Source organism: Epinephelus moara, chromosome 10 (assembly GCF_006386435.1).
Source record: "Epinephelus moara isolate mb chromosome 10, YSFRI_EMoa_1.0, whole genome shotgun sequence".
Lineage (NCBI taxonomy): Eukaryota > Metazoa > Chordata > Actinopteri > Perciformes > Serranidae > Epinephelus > Epinephelus moara.
Window position 1 is genome coordinate 27912855 of NC_065515.1, and position 18164 is coordinate 27931018.

General features: G+C 40.4%; 1 protein-coding gene across 4 annotated transcripts in view; it reads right to left on the bottom strand.

Annotated features, from left to right (window-relative positions):
* Positions 1-9680, bottom strand: part of nfic (nuclear factor I/C) — a 53929-nt gene extending 44249 nt beyond the window's left edge. The window contains exon 1 of one of the 4 annotated variants that reach the window (XM_050054561.1): positions 9193-9680. In XM_050054561.1, the coding sequence (XP_049910518.1) occupies positions 9193-9273 (81 nt within the window). In that variant the 5' untranslated portion in view covers positions 9274-9680. Of the gene's footprint in view, positions 1-5154; positions 6069-9192 lie in introns of those variants that run through there. The other 3 variants (XM_050054564.1, XM_050054563.1, XM_050054565.1) reach the window with 3 other exon arrangements.
* Between the last annotated feature and the right edge of the window lie 8484 nt (positions 9681-18164).

The window sequence follows — 18164 nt, forward strand, 5'->3', positions numbered from 1 at the left end:
AAAACGATCCGGTTGTCTTTGTGCCAGCAGTGCCAACAATAATCCCACTTGGAAACACTAAGGGGGTAAAAGTTGAAAAGTTGTCTGTTTCCATATTAAAGTCAGGGGACCAAGTCAGAGACACAAAATCTTACAAACAACACAAAAATAGTCACTGTGTAATGAATATGCAAAACACCCAAAAAATACAGACACCAGTACCAACAGCACAAGCTGTTAGAAGCAGAAACACAACGATGAAAACATATAACCAGCATTGAGCTCGACTGAGCTAGAAAGACTGCCAAAGATGGACAAACTGTCACAGAGACAGACAGAAACAGAGAGAGAGAGAATTTGGCCCTTTGTATCTTCAAGGTGCCAGTAATAGCTGCAGCCAGATGTACAGACCACGTGTACGCACAAATACCATACATACGCCTTTTCCCACACGTAAACTTATAGTTCTAAAAGAAGAGTGTGCAGTAAGAATGTGTACACCTCACACAGACCTCAGACCAGGCGTACACACGGTTTTAGATGAGATAGCTGCAAGTGATATAATGAGGAGGAGTTTGAATATAAGTTATAGAGCATTGTGGAACTGGTCACACGAGCAGGAGCCTCATTTCCACTCCCACAAGTAGCTATGAATGGATGTGGAAACACCATTTAACATCTGTTAGCATATTGATACATTTGTCTGCTCCACCTCTCATCAAACCTGTCAATGAGTAGAACAGCAAAGAAGACGTGCAGTTTTACTGGCTGTGTCAAATCAGCGAGGTTCTCCAACAGCGCAGCTGTCATTACGCACAGCTGTGGCTATTTGTAGTATCTGTACCATTCATTTATCACATGTAACTGTAAACCATCATCAGCACTGATACCTCAGTCACAATTATTAAATGCCAGAAAGAGGATCAATGATTCGCTCACAGTGCTCATATTGACCACAATTATTATTATTGAGATTTATAAAACATGTACGCAGAGCTTTAGAAGTCTGACGAATAGAATGTGTATGAATATTTCTGACTGTGCTGCCTACAGATTTAGTTGTGAATCTTCACAGAGTTTTATGCATCTGGCCCCAGGTCTGAAGTATGTTCTTCCTTTATATTATAAATACCACTTTATGAGTAGGAAATGGAGCATACGTGGTGATTGTGTGCACAGATCATTTACATCTGGCCCCAGCTGCCTGTGAACACCTTTTTCAGATTTGGAAAGTATAGGTCGAGATCAGGGATTCCAAAATGTTTCCACGCCAAGGCTTCCCAAATAGCATTAGCTTATGGCCAGGAGCCCCCCTTCACAAAATGTCTTCGAACACCCATTGACAGTACTGCAGCAAATGTAAGAAGCAATAACAGAACAACTTTTCATATATTTTCTTTCTTTTATTAAAGTATAATTAATAAATACTACTACTACTACTACTATTACTACTACTACTACTAATGTCATAAAAAAATAAATTAGAGCTGAGCTTTGTCAGCTGGCTGCAAGCTAGCTCGCTAAATTTCAGAAGCACAGCAGCTTCTTCTCAGGTGCAGACCGTTACCAGTCAACACTGACAGCTTATGACGTGATGAATGAATATTTGACTGGCAGGCAATTAGAAAGATAGGCTTGGCAAATAACATTTTTCAATATTTCATATGACTACATATTTTATTGTAATATACATAATAATAATAATTTGTTTGTTGTTTTTAGCATTTGCCTGCATCTTCCCTCCAATTTATTGAGGCCCCCGCAGCAGCCTTCACTTTCAGATTCTTATCTAGATGATGTATCAGTGTTAGATCTTCCTTTTCTATGTTCCATAAAGTTCCAAGCTACTGTAAGATGAAAGACAATTTAAAAGTTAGAAACATGTGCAAGTCCTTGAACAGCATATATAAATACTGTGGAGTAAGCCAATATTAATTTGTAGCACATATCGCCAATATGCTTGACTTTGAATATATGCCTACTTGAACAGATGTGGGGTTTAGAGATTGAACAGCTGCTGGCATCACAAAAATTCATGCTATATATCTGGGCGATGCAATAAAGTCTTTTCAGCAACTACAAGAGGAGTTTTATCTTGCCTGAACGCAATTTTAGCATTACCTCCAAATCAGGAGTCATTTGAACTCTACTCTATATTATAAAGGTGGCAGAGTATTCTTGATAGACTTATTATGAAAGCAGCAACACTCAGAGAGAAAGTGATGACGAAAAACAGTACATATAGAGTTGTTTCCGAATGACAAGACCAATTAATATTAGGGCCGTAACGGTACATGTATTTGTGTCGAACCGTTCGGTACGCGACTTTCGGTTCGGCACGACCCTATACCAAATTATTGGGCGCAGGATATTATTTTATTTTATTTTGTTTTATTTTAATTCCGTTTTTGCAAGCTGAAACATTTAAAATATCTAGTTCCCCGACGGACATAATTGAGTGACGGACCGAGTCCGACCGTAAATCCCCGCTTTCACTTTGTGCAGCGCATTCTCGCATTTTGACAACATGGCAAGTGAGCCTGACGAACCTGAAGACCCACCCGCAAACCTTAAGTCCGACCGCAGAACAGCGGTCGGGTATGTACTTGGAAACTCGTCTAACATGCTAACGCATCTAAAGCAACACCACCCGAGTTTGAACGTTAACCGGCACGACTAGAAAAAGCAATCTGGTGCAAACTACGATATCGTCGTCGTTTAAAAAGAAAGAGCGTTTCCCTGACCATCGCGCTAAAGAAATAACCAACGCCATTGGAGTTGAGTAAAATTGTTTAAGCTGCACTTTAGATATAAGCATGTTTTGTTTACTGCACTTTAACAAAGTGGGAAAGCTAAGTAAGTTCCTAGTAAAACTGAATCTGAGCAGGCTTTAAAGCTGACCAGCTGCACTATACTTTTTATTTTAATTGAGTAAAACTGTTAAAGCAGAAATGTATATTTATATTTTTCATTCAAAAAATGTGTTAAAAAAACAGCAGGATTTTATTTTTCACTTTTATATTTCTATTTTCATTCAAACAATGTGAAAAAGCAGGATTTTATATATATTTGTTTCATTCAAAAACTGTGTAAAAAGAGTTAACTGTTGTGGTGGTATGTTTTAATAAGGTTACCAATAAGTAAAAGATATTTAATAGTTGTCTATTTTTTTCACTACTGTACTGAAAAAAAACGAACCGTGACTTGTGTACCGAGGTACGTACCGAACCGTGATTTTTGTGTACCGTTACACCCCTAATTAATATTAATCATAGCTGGGAAAAGGACTTTGGTGTTCGTCTATATATGACCAGACCGAGCGCAAAGTTTTGAACAATGCCAAAAAAGCCTTACAAGATCGGACAAATCACACCAAACACAATATATGATAATCATTAAACTGCATGCGACTCCTGATATACGTAGTAAATATGATGATTTTATGTTAATTTAATGTTTTGGTCCTCAATTCAAATAAAGATCAAGAAAATTCCTGGCATTAAAACAACAGTGAATCCAAAACTCTGTATTCTTGATGTAAGCTCTATGTCTACATAATAAGCAAAATTGCCAAGTGTCATTGCATGCCTTTCAATCATTGATTCTTGACTTGGTGTACATCCACCTACTTTACCACCGTGGTATGATAGATGACTATCAATTCTTCATTACAAAAAGTTATCCAATGTATCACAAAAACCCTTATATGAGTTTGTAAAAGAATGGTCGCCCCTTGGTACGTATTTTAATAGTGACTGAACATGTTCACGTGGGACAGCAGCAAAGGAAAGTTGTTGTTGTTGTTTAATTTGAGCAAATGTGTATGTTGCTCTCCTGATATGTGCTGTTTCTTTGTTTAAAGGGACAGTTCACCACCAAGTCAAAAATACATACTTTTCCTCTTATCTGTGGCACTACTTGTTAATCTACTGTAGACTGTTTTGGTGTGAGTTGCCGAATGTTGGAGATATCGGCCGTAGAGATGACTGCCCTCTCTCAAATATAATGGAACTAGATGGCACTCAGCTTGTGGTGCTCAAAGTGCCAAAAGAACACATCTGAAAAACTCCTGGTTCCTCAAGATAATCCACAGGCCTTGTTGTGAGCAGTTTTATGCAGGAACTATTTTCTTTCCTTCTTGAGTAATTGGGTCATGATTTCTGGAAAGAGACATTGCTGTTGAGTTTTTCAAATGTGTTTCTTTTTAGGCACTTTGAGCACCATAAGCTGAGTGCCATCTAGTTCCATTATATTTGAGAGGAGGCAGACATCTCTACAGCGATTATCTCCAACACTCGGCATCTCACACCAAAACAATATACACTGACAAGCAGCTCTACAGGTAAGAGGAAAAATATGTATTTTTGATTTGGGGGTGAACTGTCCCTTTAAAAAATATTATTATTAATAATAATAATTATAATAATGTGAGAATAAGAAAATGAATGAGGAAAGAAATACATGTGAGCAGCCTCATATTAGAAATATTGCTACTGGCTATCAAAAAGCAGTACTAGTTGAGAACAGACCATCACAGTGTACTCCAACTCCTCTGACTCTCATAATGAAACCAAATGTCCCACTTTCTTTGATCTACAGTTTAGGAATTCAGATCTGCATGCGGCACAAGTACACGTGTGCATATTATGATAGCACTGGGTGCAGAGTATTAAAAAGTCTGTCTGAAAACCACTGGAATTACAGTTTGAAACGTCAGATGACAAAGTACTGGCAGAGGAATAAGGTAGGCAACTAGTTGCTCCGTGAACTCTGCAGCTATCTGAGGCTTTCTGTCAAGTCCCCCAGATAGAAAACACATTCACATGCACACACACAGCAGTGTAATCACACAAGCTGACTAACACACTGTAGAGAGGATCAGTCTCCTTTCAGCATGTTCCAGCTAATAACCACATGTTAATTCAAGTGCCTGCTCACCAGGCCTGTTGCAGTCTGTGTGATTCAGCCCTCCACCCCTTCACTACCTGCTCCTGATATGAATCATAGATCCATATCACTGTCTGCCATATCCTGCACAATGACAGCAACTGCAGCTAGGGATTGTTGAAATAGTTCTCCACACACACTCCGCATTATCAAATCAACACAGTGTCATGGATAATTAGTTTCCATGTAGGGTAAGCTCTCCTACAGCAGCAGTACAGTGCAGTTTACCTGAGACAGAGAGAGAGGAGAAAACATCATGTTGATGAGAAGCAGCTGAATCAGACCAGGCTTTGCGTTAACAGAAACATCCCGAGGCTCGCCATTTGTTCCTGCACATTTCTACATGCTCTTCCCCGCTGACTCAGTTCAGCAGCGGTACCTCCGGGTTACAGAAAACGCTGCATTTCCTGGGCTGTTTCACTGGCTTCTTTTTTTTTTTTTTTTAAAGAATCCAGATATGAGAGAGAGAGCTGTGGTCGCCTCGGATGACTCTGCCGCGTTAACTCCAGAAATGATGACACGCCAGAAAAGTTGAGGCCCCGGAAAAATGCTCCGCAGGGGGAAAAACAGAGAGAAAGTTCGGCATAATCATTTTGTGGGGAGCATGGCCGGAGGTGTAAGGGAGCACGGGGAACGGTGTCATTTCGAGAGGGAAGGATGAGGGGGCGAAGAATAAAAGAAAGAGAAGTGAAATGACGTTATGAATTTAGCCCATCCCAAACGTCGGGCTTAAAGCCGCAGCAGCTGCTGCACTGTGTCTCCCAAACCGGCCTTCACTGTACAGTTCATCTAAGGATCCGCTTTACATCCACTACTGTGTGCTGTCTTCAGATCGTGCACACACAGACACACACACACACACGCACACACACACACACACACACACACACACACACACACACACACACACACACACACACACACACACACACACACACACAGAGGGCTCTTCAACACTGTGCACCAGCTCTATATCAGCCTTCACATTGGTCCTGTTGAGTGGTGAGACTACAGTAAACACGGGCCCTTCACAGAGCATGATTTAAACAGGTTTCTTCTGATCAGACTTCATCCCAAAAACAAAGCAACATGTCATTTCCACCTTCAGGCATTCCCACAGTGTTATCCACACAGTGCAAGGTTATGGTGTGCGTCTATAAACCAGAGGTGGATTGTCACTAAATACACTGACTCCAGCACTGTAGCCTACTTAAGAACAAATAAGAGGTAATTGAATAGCCTATTTACATTTCATAGTACTTCATAGTCTAATTCTACTCCGCTACATATTAGAGGGGAATATTATTTTGACAGTAGGCCTAATAGTTACTCCTTATGATACATTACAAATCAGCATTTTACATCAATAAAACATGACGCATTTTTTATAGATTAAAAATACTCAGCAGTATATAAAATATTTTAAATTAGCTCCACTCTACCAACTAGGCTAAACCACCAAAATGCTACTTATAATGTAATGCATCAGTTATGATAAACTAATAATATAATTGTGTAACACTCACAGGGTGCATGCTTCTGCTGTAATTATTTCTACCTTATATACTTTTTTGCTAGTAACAGGCTACTTATACACTTATTACTGCTGGCTATTTATAAAATGTAACATTATTACTTAAATGAATGTTGTTGTAAGCTACTGTTATTACTTTCTGTCCTGCATCTCTCTCTGTCTCTCTTTATGTATCATTTTGTCATACGGATTACTCTTAATTTATTATGTTGATCTGTTCTGTACGACATCTATTGCACGTTGGTCCGTCCTGGAAGAAACTGAGGTTTCTACCATTTTTTCCCCCCGTTAAAGGTTTTTTTGGGGGAGTTTTTCCTTATCCGCTGCGAGGGACAGAGGGATGTCGTATGCTGTAAAGCCCTGTGAGGCAAATTGTGATTTGTGATATTGGGCTTTATAAATAAAATTGAATTGAATTGAATCGAATTTACAGTACAGGACTTTTACTTTAAACATGAGTATTTTTACAGTGTGCTACTTTAATTCAAGTAAAAGCTCTAAGTACTTCCTCCACCACTGCTGAAAACTGATATTTTGTTTTAACATTAAATCAGCTTGAGCTTCACTGTAATTGCACACAGTAAGCACCATTACAATTAAATACAGTTCAGTATATGACAGTAAAGGCAATATATATTTTAAGAAGATGAAATACACTATAAAATGTACAATGAAAACCAATGGAGTACATGTACTACATATATTATAAAGGGATGTGACATGCATCTATATACACACACACACACTCACACACCAACAGAACTAATAAATAGACTACTTGGTTGATAAGTCATATGCTGAGCTCATTACCCAACATGAACCCTATTCTATTAATATAGAAACAGGTGTATTACTATTTCATCATTACTGGTGCATCTACATGTGAACAGTTTCTATCATTAGTTGGTGGAGGTGGAGCTAATTTAACTACTTTAAATACTGTTGGGAAGGTTTATCTATATGAAACCCTGCCACATACCATTAACTGACCATTGGACATAATCCTACCTCTTTCTTTTTATGGGAGGCTGTGTGGGTGTTTATCCACTGGGAGGTAATACAGGATAACTATATATTGCATAGGCCTATGCAGTTTTACAATAACACCAGGTAGAAAATATTCCATCTATAAAAATGTGTTGTCCATATGCCTATAAACTGTTATCACAGACTATACTTTTATGTGTAATAAAAACGACACATCATTTCCCTTTACAGGGTGTTTCAGTTCATTATTCTTACTGTCATCTTAAGGCTTTTGTTGTTTGAAATGAGTTTTGTATGATCCTTCAGCTGGAGCAGCATTAATTTATTAATGAATTAATTACACAAACAACAACAAACAGACACTGTCACATCAAGACATCAAGAGCAGTCTCATTTTATTTCAGCCTTGTGGGCACTGCACGCTGTGTTAAGGACAATTTCGCTACAGCAACCAATTAAATAGTCTATTCTCAGATGTAATATGTGTCACATATCATTTAATGAAGCTGATGGTGATGGAGGGGCAACATGTGACTGCTTCCTTCTCTACTGTGGCATCTGAGCTGTTGTCAAGTGGTTCAATTCCCCAACTTCAACTCCCCATCTCCCAATGAGTGTTTCCAACAGGACTGCGGCTCTGTGTTTATTCGAGCGGCTCACTGCCCCAGCTGTATGCCGGGGCAGGAGGCCCTCTGTCGGCCTGTCATTCTAACTCAGCCCGCTGGCTCTAACTGCGGCCATTTTCTGCTGACTAACACACATACACACGCACACACACACACACACAAACCAGGAGGAGAAGGCTGGAGCTGAACTTCAACTTGGCCTTCCGCCGTCCCGCGTGACGAGCGGAGCGGAGGCAGACGGGCCTGCAGCTGCACGCTCCTCTATAAAAGCCCCAAACTCAACAACTCTCACCCGCGACTGCACGCGCTGATACACACACCAAAGCATGTTGTCCGGTAACCAACGCGCCGCCAGGGGTCGGAAACCACATTTGCCAATGCAACGCCAATACGCCCCGCTCTCCCGCACGGAGGCGACATTGCTCCGAACTTCATTCAAAACTGTAGGAGTTTAAACTTGACCTGCTTAATGTCAGACATACTTGTCGCCTCGTGCGTGACATTAAGTCCTCTCATATTTGATAGTCTTCTGGCAAATTCGGCGAAAAATAAACCACTCAAACTTTGCTTATGTCAACAAAATATGAAGTTTTATAATGGTTTTACACTGCTGGCTTCCGCCCTGCACTGTGTGTTTGACGGAATGACGCCAGTTAGAAGAACAGGCAAACCACATCTCAAAGTTAAGATTTTATTAAAGCACGGGGTGTTTCACGTGTCTTGTGTGTGCCGAATGTTAAAGTGGATACTGACAATTCAAAATGGTTTTCAAGTTGTGTTGTGCCTGGTGTGCATGTTTGCCGACGTGCAGGGGAGAGTATATTTGCCAATTTTTGAATGAAATTCAGCGACAGATTCTCTCCATAGACAAGCGTCACTTATCTATTATGTTCGGAAGCTGCTACAAAGTAAAAGACGGTGACAAACAGAGACAGAGGTTTGCCGACACAGAGAGAAATGGATGCAACTACAGCCGCTTTTCTGCTCCACTTTCAGCTGCGTAGCTAATGTTACTCACTCAACTCCTCGCATTGCGTCTTTTTGGGAAAACACGAAACAGCACACCAATAGGAAGGGGCACTCTACTACATTATTGTACCGGAACAGGTTTTGTCCTACCATTTCGAAGCTGAGCCGCCACCGGGGGAAGTTAAAGCTGATCTCAACGCCTGCCCATCTCACGCTGTGGGTCGTTATCATTCCATATTAATTTCTATCATCATGCGCGTGCCAGATGGAGTAAATCCGCGGTGCTCGAGACCAGAAACGTCCCGCGTCAAGCTTCGGGCTCCACGGCAGTAACCCCCCCGTCCGGTAGGCTGCGGCAGAATAGAGTAGTGCTACATTCACCTTCTACCTCTCCTCTTTTCAGCTTTCTCTCTGGCTCTGTCTTTAATCCTCTCCTCCTCTCTCACTGTTAGACCATCCATTCTCTGCTTCTCTCTATGCCACTGGCTTTTATCCTCACTTTTCCTTTCTCACCTAATTAGTCCTCCTCACTGTCTCCCCACTCTTCCCTTACTCTTTTATCAATCTCTTCCCCTGTTCATTCACTAAAACTTTATGTTTTGCTGTTTTTTTTATCATAGGCTACTAGATTTACAGCAGCCATCCCCTTCAACATGGTGATGCAATGTCCCACAGGTTTCCACCCTGACCTAGAATTCCAAAATCCACTTCCTGCCAAATATTTAGCCCCATTACTGCTCTCTTTATCTTAAATAAGTAAATAAGTGTATTAAAGCAACACTCACTCCATGACTCACTAATAGCCCAAATAAACTTTAAAAGGAAATCTGGAGTTTTTCTTTTGGGACCTCCACCTCCTCCCTTGCCCTGGGAATTCCCCCTGATGCAATTGTGTTATTGCAAAGCCATGATTAAAATTTTCCATCCATCCACACTGATACAAAAAAGAGCATTAAGTCCAAGTAGAATTACACATATAACTACAAAAATGCCTGAGATGTTTTTGTTACGTTTGAAGTACAAGCAGAATCTGCAGTTTAAAGGCAACATGAAGGACAGAGGTGAGGGGTCAGCTGTGGCTCACCATAATTAGGAAGTGGTTATGCTCTGAAGGAAATGAAAAATGATTTGCAAAAGGAGCATCCTGACCAGTTGAATTAGGAGTCAACACTGACCTGCAGACTAGCACTTGAAATATTGTATTTTTTGTGAAGGTGTATTCACTTAATCTGTCAAAACTTATCTCAGCCAGGGCCGTAATCATATATTTAACATGGGGTGGGGTGGGTTTGGGGGGTATCTTTAATTGCCTCCTTCTGCAACCCAACTCTCCAGGGGAGTCCTGGGGGAATTCCCCTAAGGAGATATTTTTAGAAACTTAACGGCTAAACTGTCCATTTTAGAGCATTATGAAGTAAAAATCATGGGGTTCGCAAAGTTTTGATGCCATTTTAGGAAGTCAGACGGCCGTACAGGAAAAGTTCACATACTGACTTTTTCATGACCTTTTTTTATGACTTCTTACAAACTTTAAAACAATCGGTAATGATGTAGCCAACATAACACTTATATTACATTCTAGTTTCCACTTTTTAATGCATTTGAAAGTAATGAAACAGAGAGACAGCACAGTGTTTGACACTGATTGTGCCTAACCACAGCAGTCAAGCAGTGGCTTCTGCTAGGGTAACGGCAACACAACAACAAACCACAAGCAGGACTGCAGTACATTGTAATACTAGAACCAGCAGTAATGATAATGGCACTTTGTTAAGTTACTTTATGATTATGATTACTTTACTAATGATTATTTCAGATAGTGGTGCTTGTTTGCTTTTTTTTCTTTATATTCTTTTCTATCAGTATGGGAGGCAGGGCATTTTCTAATATTGGGGGGATTTGTCTTCCCAATATGTATCAAAATTACTCTCAACTCAGTGTCCACTTGCTAGCTTTTTGGGACTTTTAAACCACTGCTCATGGTCTTCATCAGTAAATTAGACCTCAGGTCAAATGATTCTCACCTCATCATTCCATTCACTGATGAAGATTGTGAGATGTACCTAAAGCACAGAAAAACAAAGGCGCAGTGGTCATTCTGGAAGAATGACGTTACCTACAGTGCAAGCCAACTTGGAACTGCCAAAAAGTGTAGTTCCTCTAATGGCCACTTGAGGCTGGCTCCTAAAGCAAGTCAGTCTCTACAGACCCTCATGTTAAAATGTCCAACTTTGCAACAGAAATATTCATGTGTACAGACTGTTAGTTTAGATTTTCATTAAGGCTTAAAGTTACACATTATTAAGAGCAGGGACACTTGAGTGACGAGCTGTCTGCAAGGTGTCGCTACAGTCTGCGAGTTAGATCCAGACCTTGCTCCTCCATAACTGCAATCTCTTGTCCAACTTTGGTCACTTCTGGCTCCAAAAAACCAAGATGGTGAGGGCCAACATGCCCAACTCAAGGCTTCAAAATGGCAGTCCACAAACCAATGGGTGACACCACGGTGGCTAAAAACAGATGGGAATAATCTGTGAAAATTGGTGTTTCAGTGACGGCTCAGACAGTGCAAGGGACATTGCATTATGTCAACCTGTATGGATGGCATCTAGGAAAACAAAACCTTGCTCACAAATTGGCATAAAAATGCAAAAGACCATGGAAAAAACTAGATGAACACTAGCAGAACATTCATTGGTGAAAAAAAATAAATGTGTTTGGATCAGATGGAGTCCAGCATGTTCGGTGTGGACCTCATCAGGATTACTTCAGTGACTGCCTGCTGGCCTTGAAACATGGAGGTGGGAGTGTGTTGATATGAGGCTGCATGAGTGCAAAAGGTGTAGTGGAGATGACATTTATAGATGGCATCATGAATGCAAGTTTATATACCCAAATACTGAACAAAAAGTTGTCTCCCAGTCTCAAGCTTGGATAAAAGTGAAAATCATGACCTGGCCAATATGTCTCCTGAAATGAATACAATAAAACGCCTTTGAGTTATTTTAAAGCAGAAGGTATAGCAACAAAATGCCTCCAGCAGAGAGCAGCTGAGAAGAATCATCTTTGAAGAATTCCAGATGATCTCACATCAGATTTGTGCAATGTTGGTAACATGTCCTGTCATCAAAAATAATGCTATACATACTTAATATAGGGAAAAATGTTTTTGTCTTAATTAGTAAAAACATTGATTTAAAAGGAAAACATGTTTTTGAATGACATGCCACAATATTCTTCTTTCAATATTGTTCAGTAAACCTAAATAACTTATTAATGTAATTTCCCAAAGTACATTTTAAATCGTAACTTATAAATAAACTATAGCACAACTAATTTCATCTCTGTATTGACACTGTTGTGTTCCCTGTTATGTCTTGTGAGAGTAGATGTTTCTGTGATGATCTGGAGAATGCAAGGATGAGGCCGATCACGGAGTTCTTTCTTAATGCACGTTTATTACGTTTATTGATACATAAACAGCGAGAGACACAGCTTATATACTTAAGATAGTGCTGTCCTGGTGGAACATGATCCTCAGGGCTTCTTTGACCTAGTATCCATTGGTCAGTGAAGATGTAAATACATAACCTACTAACAATCTTGTTACCCAGTAACAATATTATTGCACCAGGTAATTATTAAAGGCCTTGCACCAAGGCCTGGTTAGGTCTACTCTCAGGATTGTGTGGGCATGTGTAGAGTTTGATTGACATCGTCTTTATTCTCCTCTTGTTATATAGTTATATAAATATATTTTGTTGAATCATATTCCTCACAGCCTGGTAACACATTTTCTGAGGCCCAGTATCATTCCACGACCTGGGGGAGGATGAGAATGCAGTTTTCTTCCTCTGCCTATGAGCACTTTCAGTCACCAGAAAAAATGTTGGCATTGCACGTCTCTGCAAACCCAGAATACATTACATTTGCATGTTTCAAATATACAACATTTCTAAAGTGACCTGATAGAGTACATGACCTGATTTTGTCATCTGGAGGTGTGAGGGATGGTGAATGGTGTGATACCTAGGCAAGATGCCTGTGAAGCTGCACACCACCGTTTGAGACCAACAAACAACAAAAACCAGTCCAGTCAGGACTACTTTAGTCAAAGAAAATGTAATTGATATTTGCAGTATTATATTTGGCAGTATGGCTGTTCTGGGGCCTCTCTGCTTTTCTTAGGCCTACGCAGAAAGCCTAAGGGGGAGAGAACACACCTCTGCCCTTCCATGCGCCTATGTGGAAAGCCTTAAGGCAGAGAGAGAACACCTCTCTACCCTTCTGGTATGGCTCTGTTCTTCGGCCCCTCTGCCTTTCCTTGGGCCTATGCAGAAAGCCTCTTACACGCACCTACGTGGAAAGCATAAGGCGGGGAGAGCACACCTTTCTGCCTTTCCACGCGCCTGCGTGAAAAGCCATAAGGCAGAGAGAGTACACCTGTCTGCCCTTCAATGTGCAAACAAGGAAAGCCTAAGGCAGCGAGAGCAGCGGCGAAAACCCCCCAGGAATAGAGCAGGCATCAATGACAAACAGAGATGACACTGATAAGTCAGACACAGCATGAAAAGGAGGAGCTGGGGTGGAGGCTGGTTGCAAAGCAGCTTTTAGATGAAGCAGCAACAGTAGGCAGGCCAAAGCAGTTTAAATAGGGAACCCTGAATGATCAGTTGCACAGAAAGGAATCATGTGATCTATCAGCTGACTCCTTTCCATCAATCAGCTGCTCCATCAGTTGATTGGGCTGCTTGAGATCAGCTGATGTAGCTGGGATGTGAGCTGAACTAACCTATGCTCAGTTTTCTGATTTAGCATGTCATTGCTGGGTGTTTTGTAGCAACCTGACTTTTTGGGCACAAAAAACTGTTGATTTTGACCAAGACATTGCTGCTTTTCCTGCCGAGATCCCCAAGGTATTTTAAGCCAAAACATGATCTTTACCAAACCATAACCAAGTGTTTTTTGTGCCCAAACCTAACCATACTCATCACCACTGGTGATTGAGTTGGTACAAAAACAATCTAAAATGTACTTTTACCTTGAGCCATTATATTAGTGCTGGGTTTGAAAATCCATGGTATTGGTTATCTAAATTGTCACCATGACCAGTTCTATAGGAATTGTGTTGACAGTGTTGTTAACATGAAGAGTCACTTCAGGACAGTCATCAAGACTACTGACCTGGCCTTAGTGAGTTTTTATCACCTTTTGGAATATTGTCCACCTCTCTAGTCCAGTCTGAGGCTTATTAACCAGCAGCATCAAACTGTCACTAAAATCCTGCAGCTCAGCAGCTTGACATTCCTGTGAGGAACAAAGTGTCTCTTACTCTCTGAGCCAACACCCAGCTCAGCTTCTAGTTTTAATATTACAAGACTCCCATCGGGACATGTGCAGGTACAGTAAATGTAAAGAAAATCATGTGTAATCTCAGGCCTCACACCTGTCCCTGTAACTGTGCTGTTTTAACTATGGGAGCTTTGGCAAAGACAACCACTGTTTTACATAATTTTCATCTTAGTTCATTGTCTAGACTTCATCTTTTTAGACAGAGATTACAGTTAAACCTCCTATTACTGTGTATTACATTAATTTAGCTGATGCTTTCATCCAGAGCGATAACAACCAAGTGGATGCAACCCAAAAATTGCAAGAACCATGCAAGAGCATCGACTTCAGCAAAAATGTTGAAATGCTTCAAGTCTTGCATTTAGAGATAATAAGCGATAAAGAAAGCGGGTTTTTTATATTTATAATAAATATTTATATTTGTTTTATATTTTATGGTCCTTTTTTATTATCTGGCTCATTCATTTGTAAACTAAAGCTCATATTCAGCAACAGAAGCTTGTGCCTGGAAGTCCCATTCATGGAAACAACCATCAACACTAAGATAGTGCTGGCAAAAAAACATAGACCAAGGATTCTTTTGTACAGATATTTTTACAAGTTCAAAAAGTACAGGGTCTCCACTGCCTCCAGGAAATAGTCATATGCTGGCACTTTAAAGGCTGACACTGACAAAAGCTCTCCTCTTTTATATATTACCAAACAAATTGCTAGCAATATTAACTGAGATATTACAATAGTGTTACAAACTCATTTGAGTAGGTGTTTAGCTTTAAACAGTGCAGTTGGTGACAGATTGATACATTTCACCTCAGGGCTTACTGTAGATGTTTGCACTCACTGATGAGACCGTTCAGTGCTACAAACCTGTTTACCTGAATCAACCAGACTGAGTCAGCTGCTGCTGATACCAGTTCTCACAGAGACTCTTGCTGTAACATTTGATATCAGTTCAAGCAGAAAACAAAGGGTGATCACACGTTGAAGGGTACAACAGCAGTCATAGCAATAGAGTTTGATTGTTTCATTTGATAGCTTTTTTTCTCTACCTTTTGCTGTTGCTGCAGTCATGGGCCAATCACACTTCACATTAAATTGAAGACTGCCTGCGGTGATTGGCCGCAAGCAAAACCACACAGTCATTCTTTCTTACAAAAAAAGTCGAATGCAGGTATCGTTTGACTGGAGAAGTTTCAAAACTACTTGGTACTGGGTTATTTCGGTCGATACCAAAACTCAGCCCCACCAACCAGGCATCATGATCACTACCAGTGAGTGTGTGTGTGTGTGTGTGTGTGTGTGTGTGTGTGTGTGTGTGTGTGTGTGTGTGTGTGTGCTAGAACAGAAGTGGAGCAGTTGCTGACTCAGCCTCCTTCAATCTGCATAGTGACTCCCCCTGGAGGCCTGTGTGTTCTCTCTCTTACACACACACACACACACACACACACACACACACACACACACACACACACACACACACACACACACACACACTTAGTGCCTGAAGCTTTTCCTACAAACTGAAGTTAAAAGTGGTTGCAGTGCTGAGAATAAGAATAATAGTAAGTAATACAGTTTATAATTCCATGGAGTCAGCAGACAGAATGAGATGTTTCAAGCTGGCTCTGCATGACCGCAGGGTGAACAGGTACAGGTGGGGAGCACTGAAAGTAATGGAGATGACAGAGGCTAGACGTGTAATAATTTTCTGGCCAGAAATAAACATCACAGTTAAAATCGTCTCCTTTTACTGTTGCATCTTCCATGGTTGCTGTTTGGCTGAATCCTGTGTACAGGCAGTCTGCACTAAGGTAATGACTGAATCCTCATACAGATTCCCACAGTAATGTGTAAAAATAATGTGTTTCAGTCTCCTCCTCATTACATATACATTTAAGGGAGGATTGTGCAAATAATAGGAGACTATAAAAGAAGTGGACATGGCCTCCAGGTCTGAGAAGTGAAGCCAATCCAGAAGTGCCATAACCTGCATACTTTATAATAGCCAGCAGGGCTGCAAAAAGAAGTCTGATTGTTTAGAAGTCAATGAGAAAATGACTCCACTTCTCTCTGGATTTATAACCTCAGTAAACATTTTCATAATGACTTTGGTCTCAGTGGTCTCAATTGCTAGTTTCAAGTCTTTTCAATACAGCATAATGTTTATTTTGTAAATGATGGTTCCATTTACAGCAAAATGGACAATAAAGCAGGGTGTACTTTAGGACGTTGTGACTGACAAGTTGCTAGCATGGCAACCTGTCAATCAGGATAGAGACGAAGCAATGCATATCCATGACACTGTGCGCTCTGAAATAGCCTTGAACTTGTTTTTTGGAATTATGGAAGCTAACCTTGTTAGCAGCTGGTATAGATGAGTGTGCACAGCATACTTAGGTTCTCAGTCAGCTCGACCATTTTATACAAATATAGTCACTTCTGGCTCCAAAAAAACCAAGATGGTGATGGCCAAAATGTCTAATTTGAAGCTTCAAAACATGGATGTATAGAGAACTTGATGCAGTGTTGGAAGCATGGCCACATTCATTCCTATTAAAGTTGCTCGGTGGCGCATGAAGCCAAAAAAGTTTGACTTCCTAGGTATAAAACTACCTGAAGACGCAGTAGTGACTTCGCTGGCCCAGTGGCTAACTTACGGTTTGGCCTTCCACTAACCTGAATGGGGATAAAATGATATAATCATGCAACTGCTCTAGACTTTAAAAACATGATTCGGCCAAATGGATCAAATCCTGATAGTGAATCGAGTGTTTTCACGTGGGTTGTGACATTAAAAAAAGATTCACTCATTTACAGTAGTCTATTTCACAACATAAGTCTGTGTAATTGTCTTGCCCAATGGCATCACATGAAATAATCGAATGTTGTAGTTACACGGTTTGGCCACTATGTCAAATTGGCTTCAAGTCCGGCACACTTCCTGAGGGCCTGCTTCAAAACGGTAGTCCAAAAACCAATTGGTGACATCTTGATGGATACCTCCATTTCTTTTACAGAGTCTATGTAGGAAACATGTTAATATAATTTGCTGTATTCACTGAAGTCACGCTATTTGTGGCGGTCAGTTTTGTGGGAAATTCTCAGCTTCTGAAGAGCAGACGTAAACACAGGGCAGATGGAATTTATAGGTGCTACAAGGAAAAAACATGCTGCGATGACAAAAAACATTTAATATACGCTTGTAGATAACTAAAAAACATTTTTTAAAAACAAAATTAAGCAATATGGCTGTTGAACCCAATATCCGGTCACTGTAATGCAGACCAATCCATGTAGTTTGTGGTCGTCATACTTAAACTTGAACCGTAAAATCTCTACAAACTGCAACTAAACTGTTTGGTTGTACAACAAAAACATACAACAGTATATCAGCACTATGTCCACCTCCACCTTCTCCATCTCTCCGTCAGGGATAGAGATTTGATTTCTCTAATAGGCACGTCATTTCTTTTATGTTTACCAGGAATGTGTTAATTGGCTCCTGCAAATCATTACGCTATCATCTTTTTCTGAATACAGTGATCTCAGAAATCCCACATTTCAACACCAGGCGCAGTCCAGCAGCTGACTGCATAATGAGCTGCTGCCTTAGTGAACCAGATGTTAAATACATGCAGATTGTACAGTAAATTGAGTCAATTAAGAATCATTTTGCTCATTCCACTGTGGGAGTTTGATGAGGAGTCTATACACAGCATACGTTTCACACTCAGAATTCAGACACAAATATACAGGGTAAGTATAGTGCA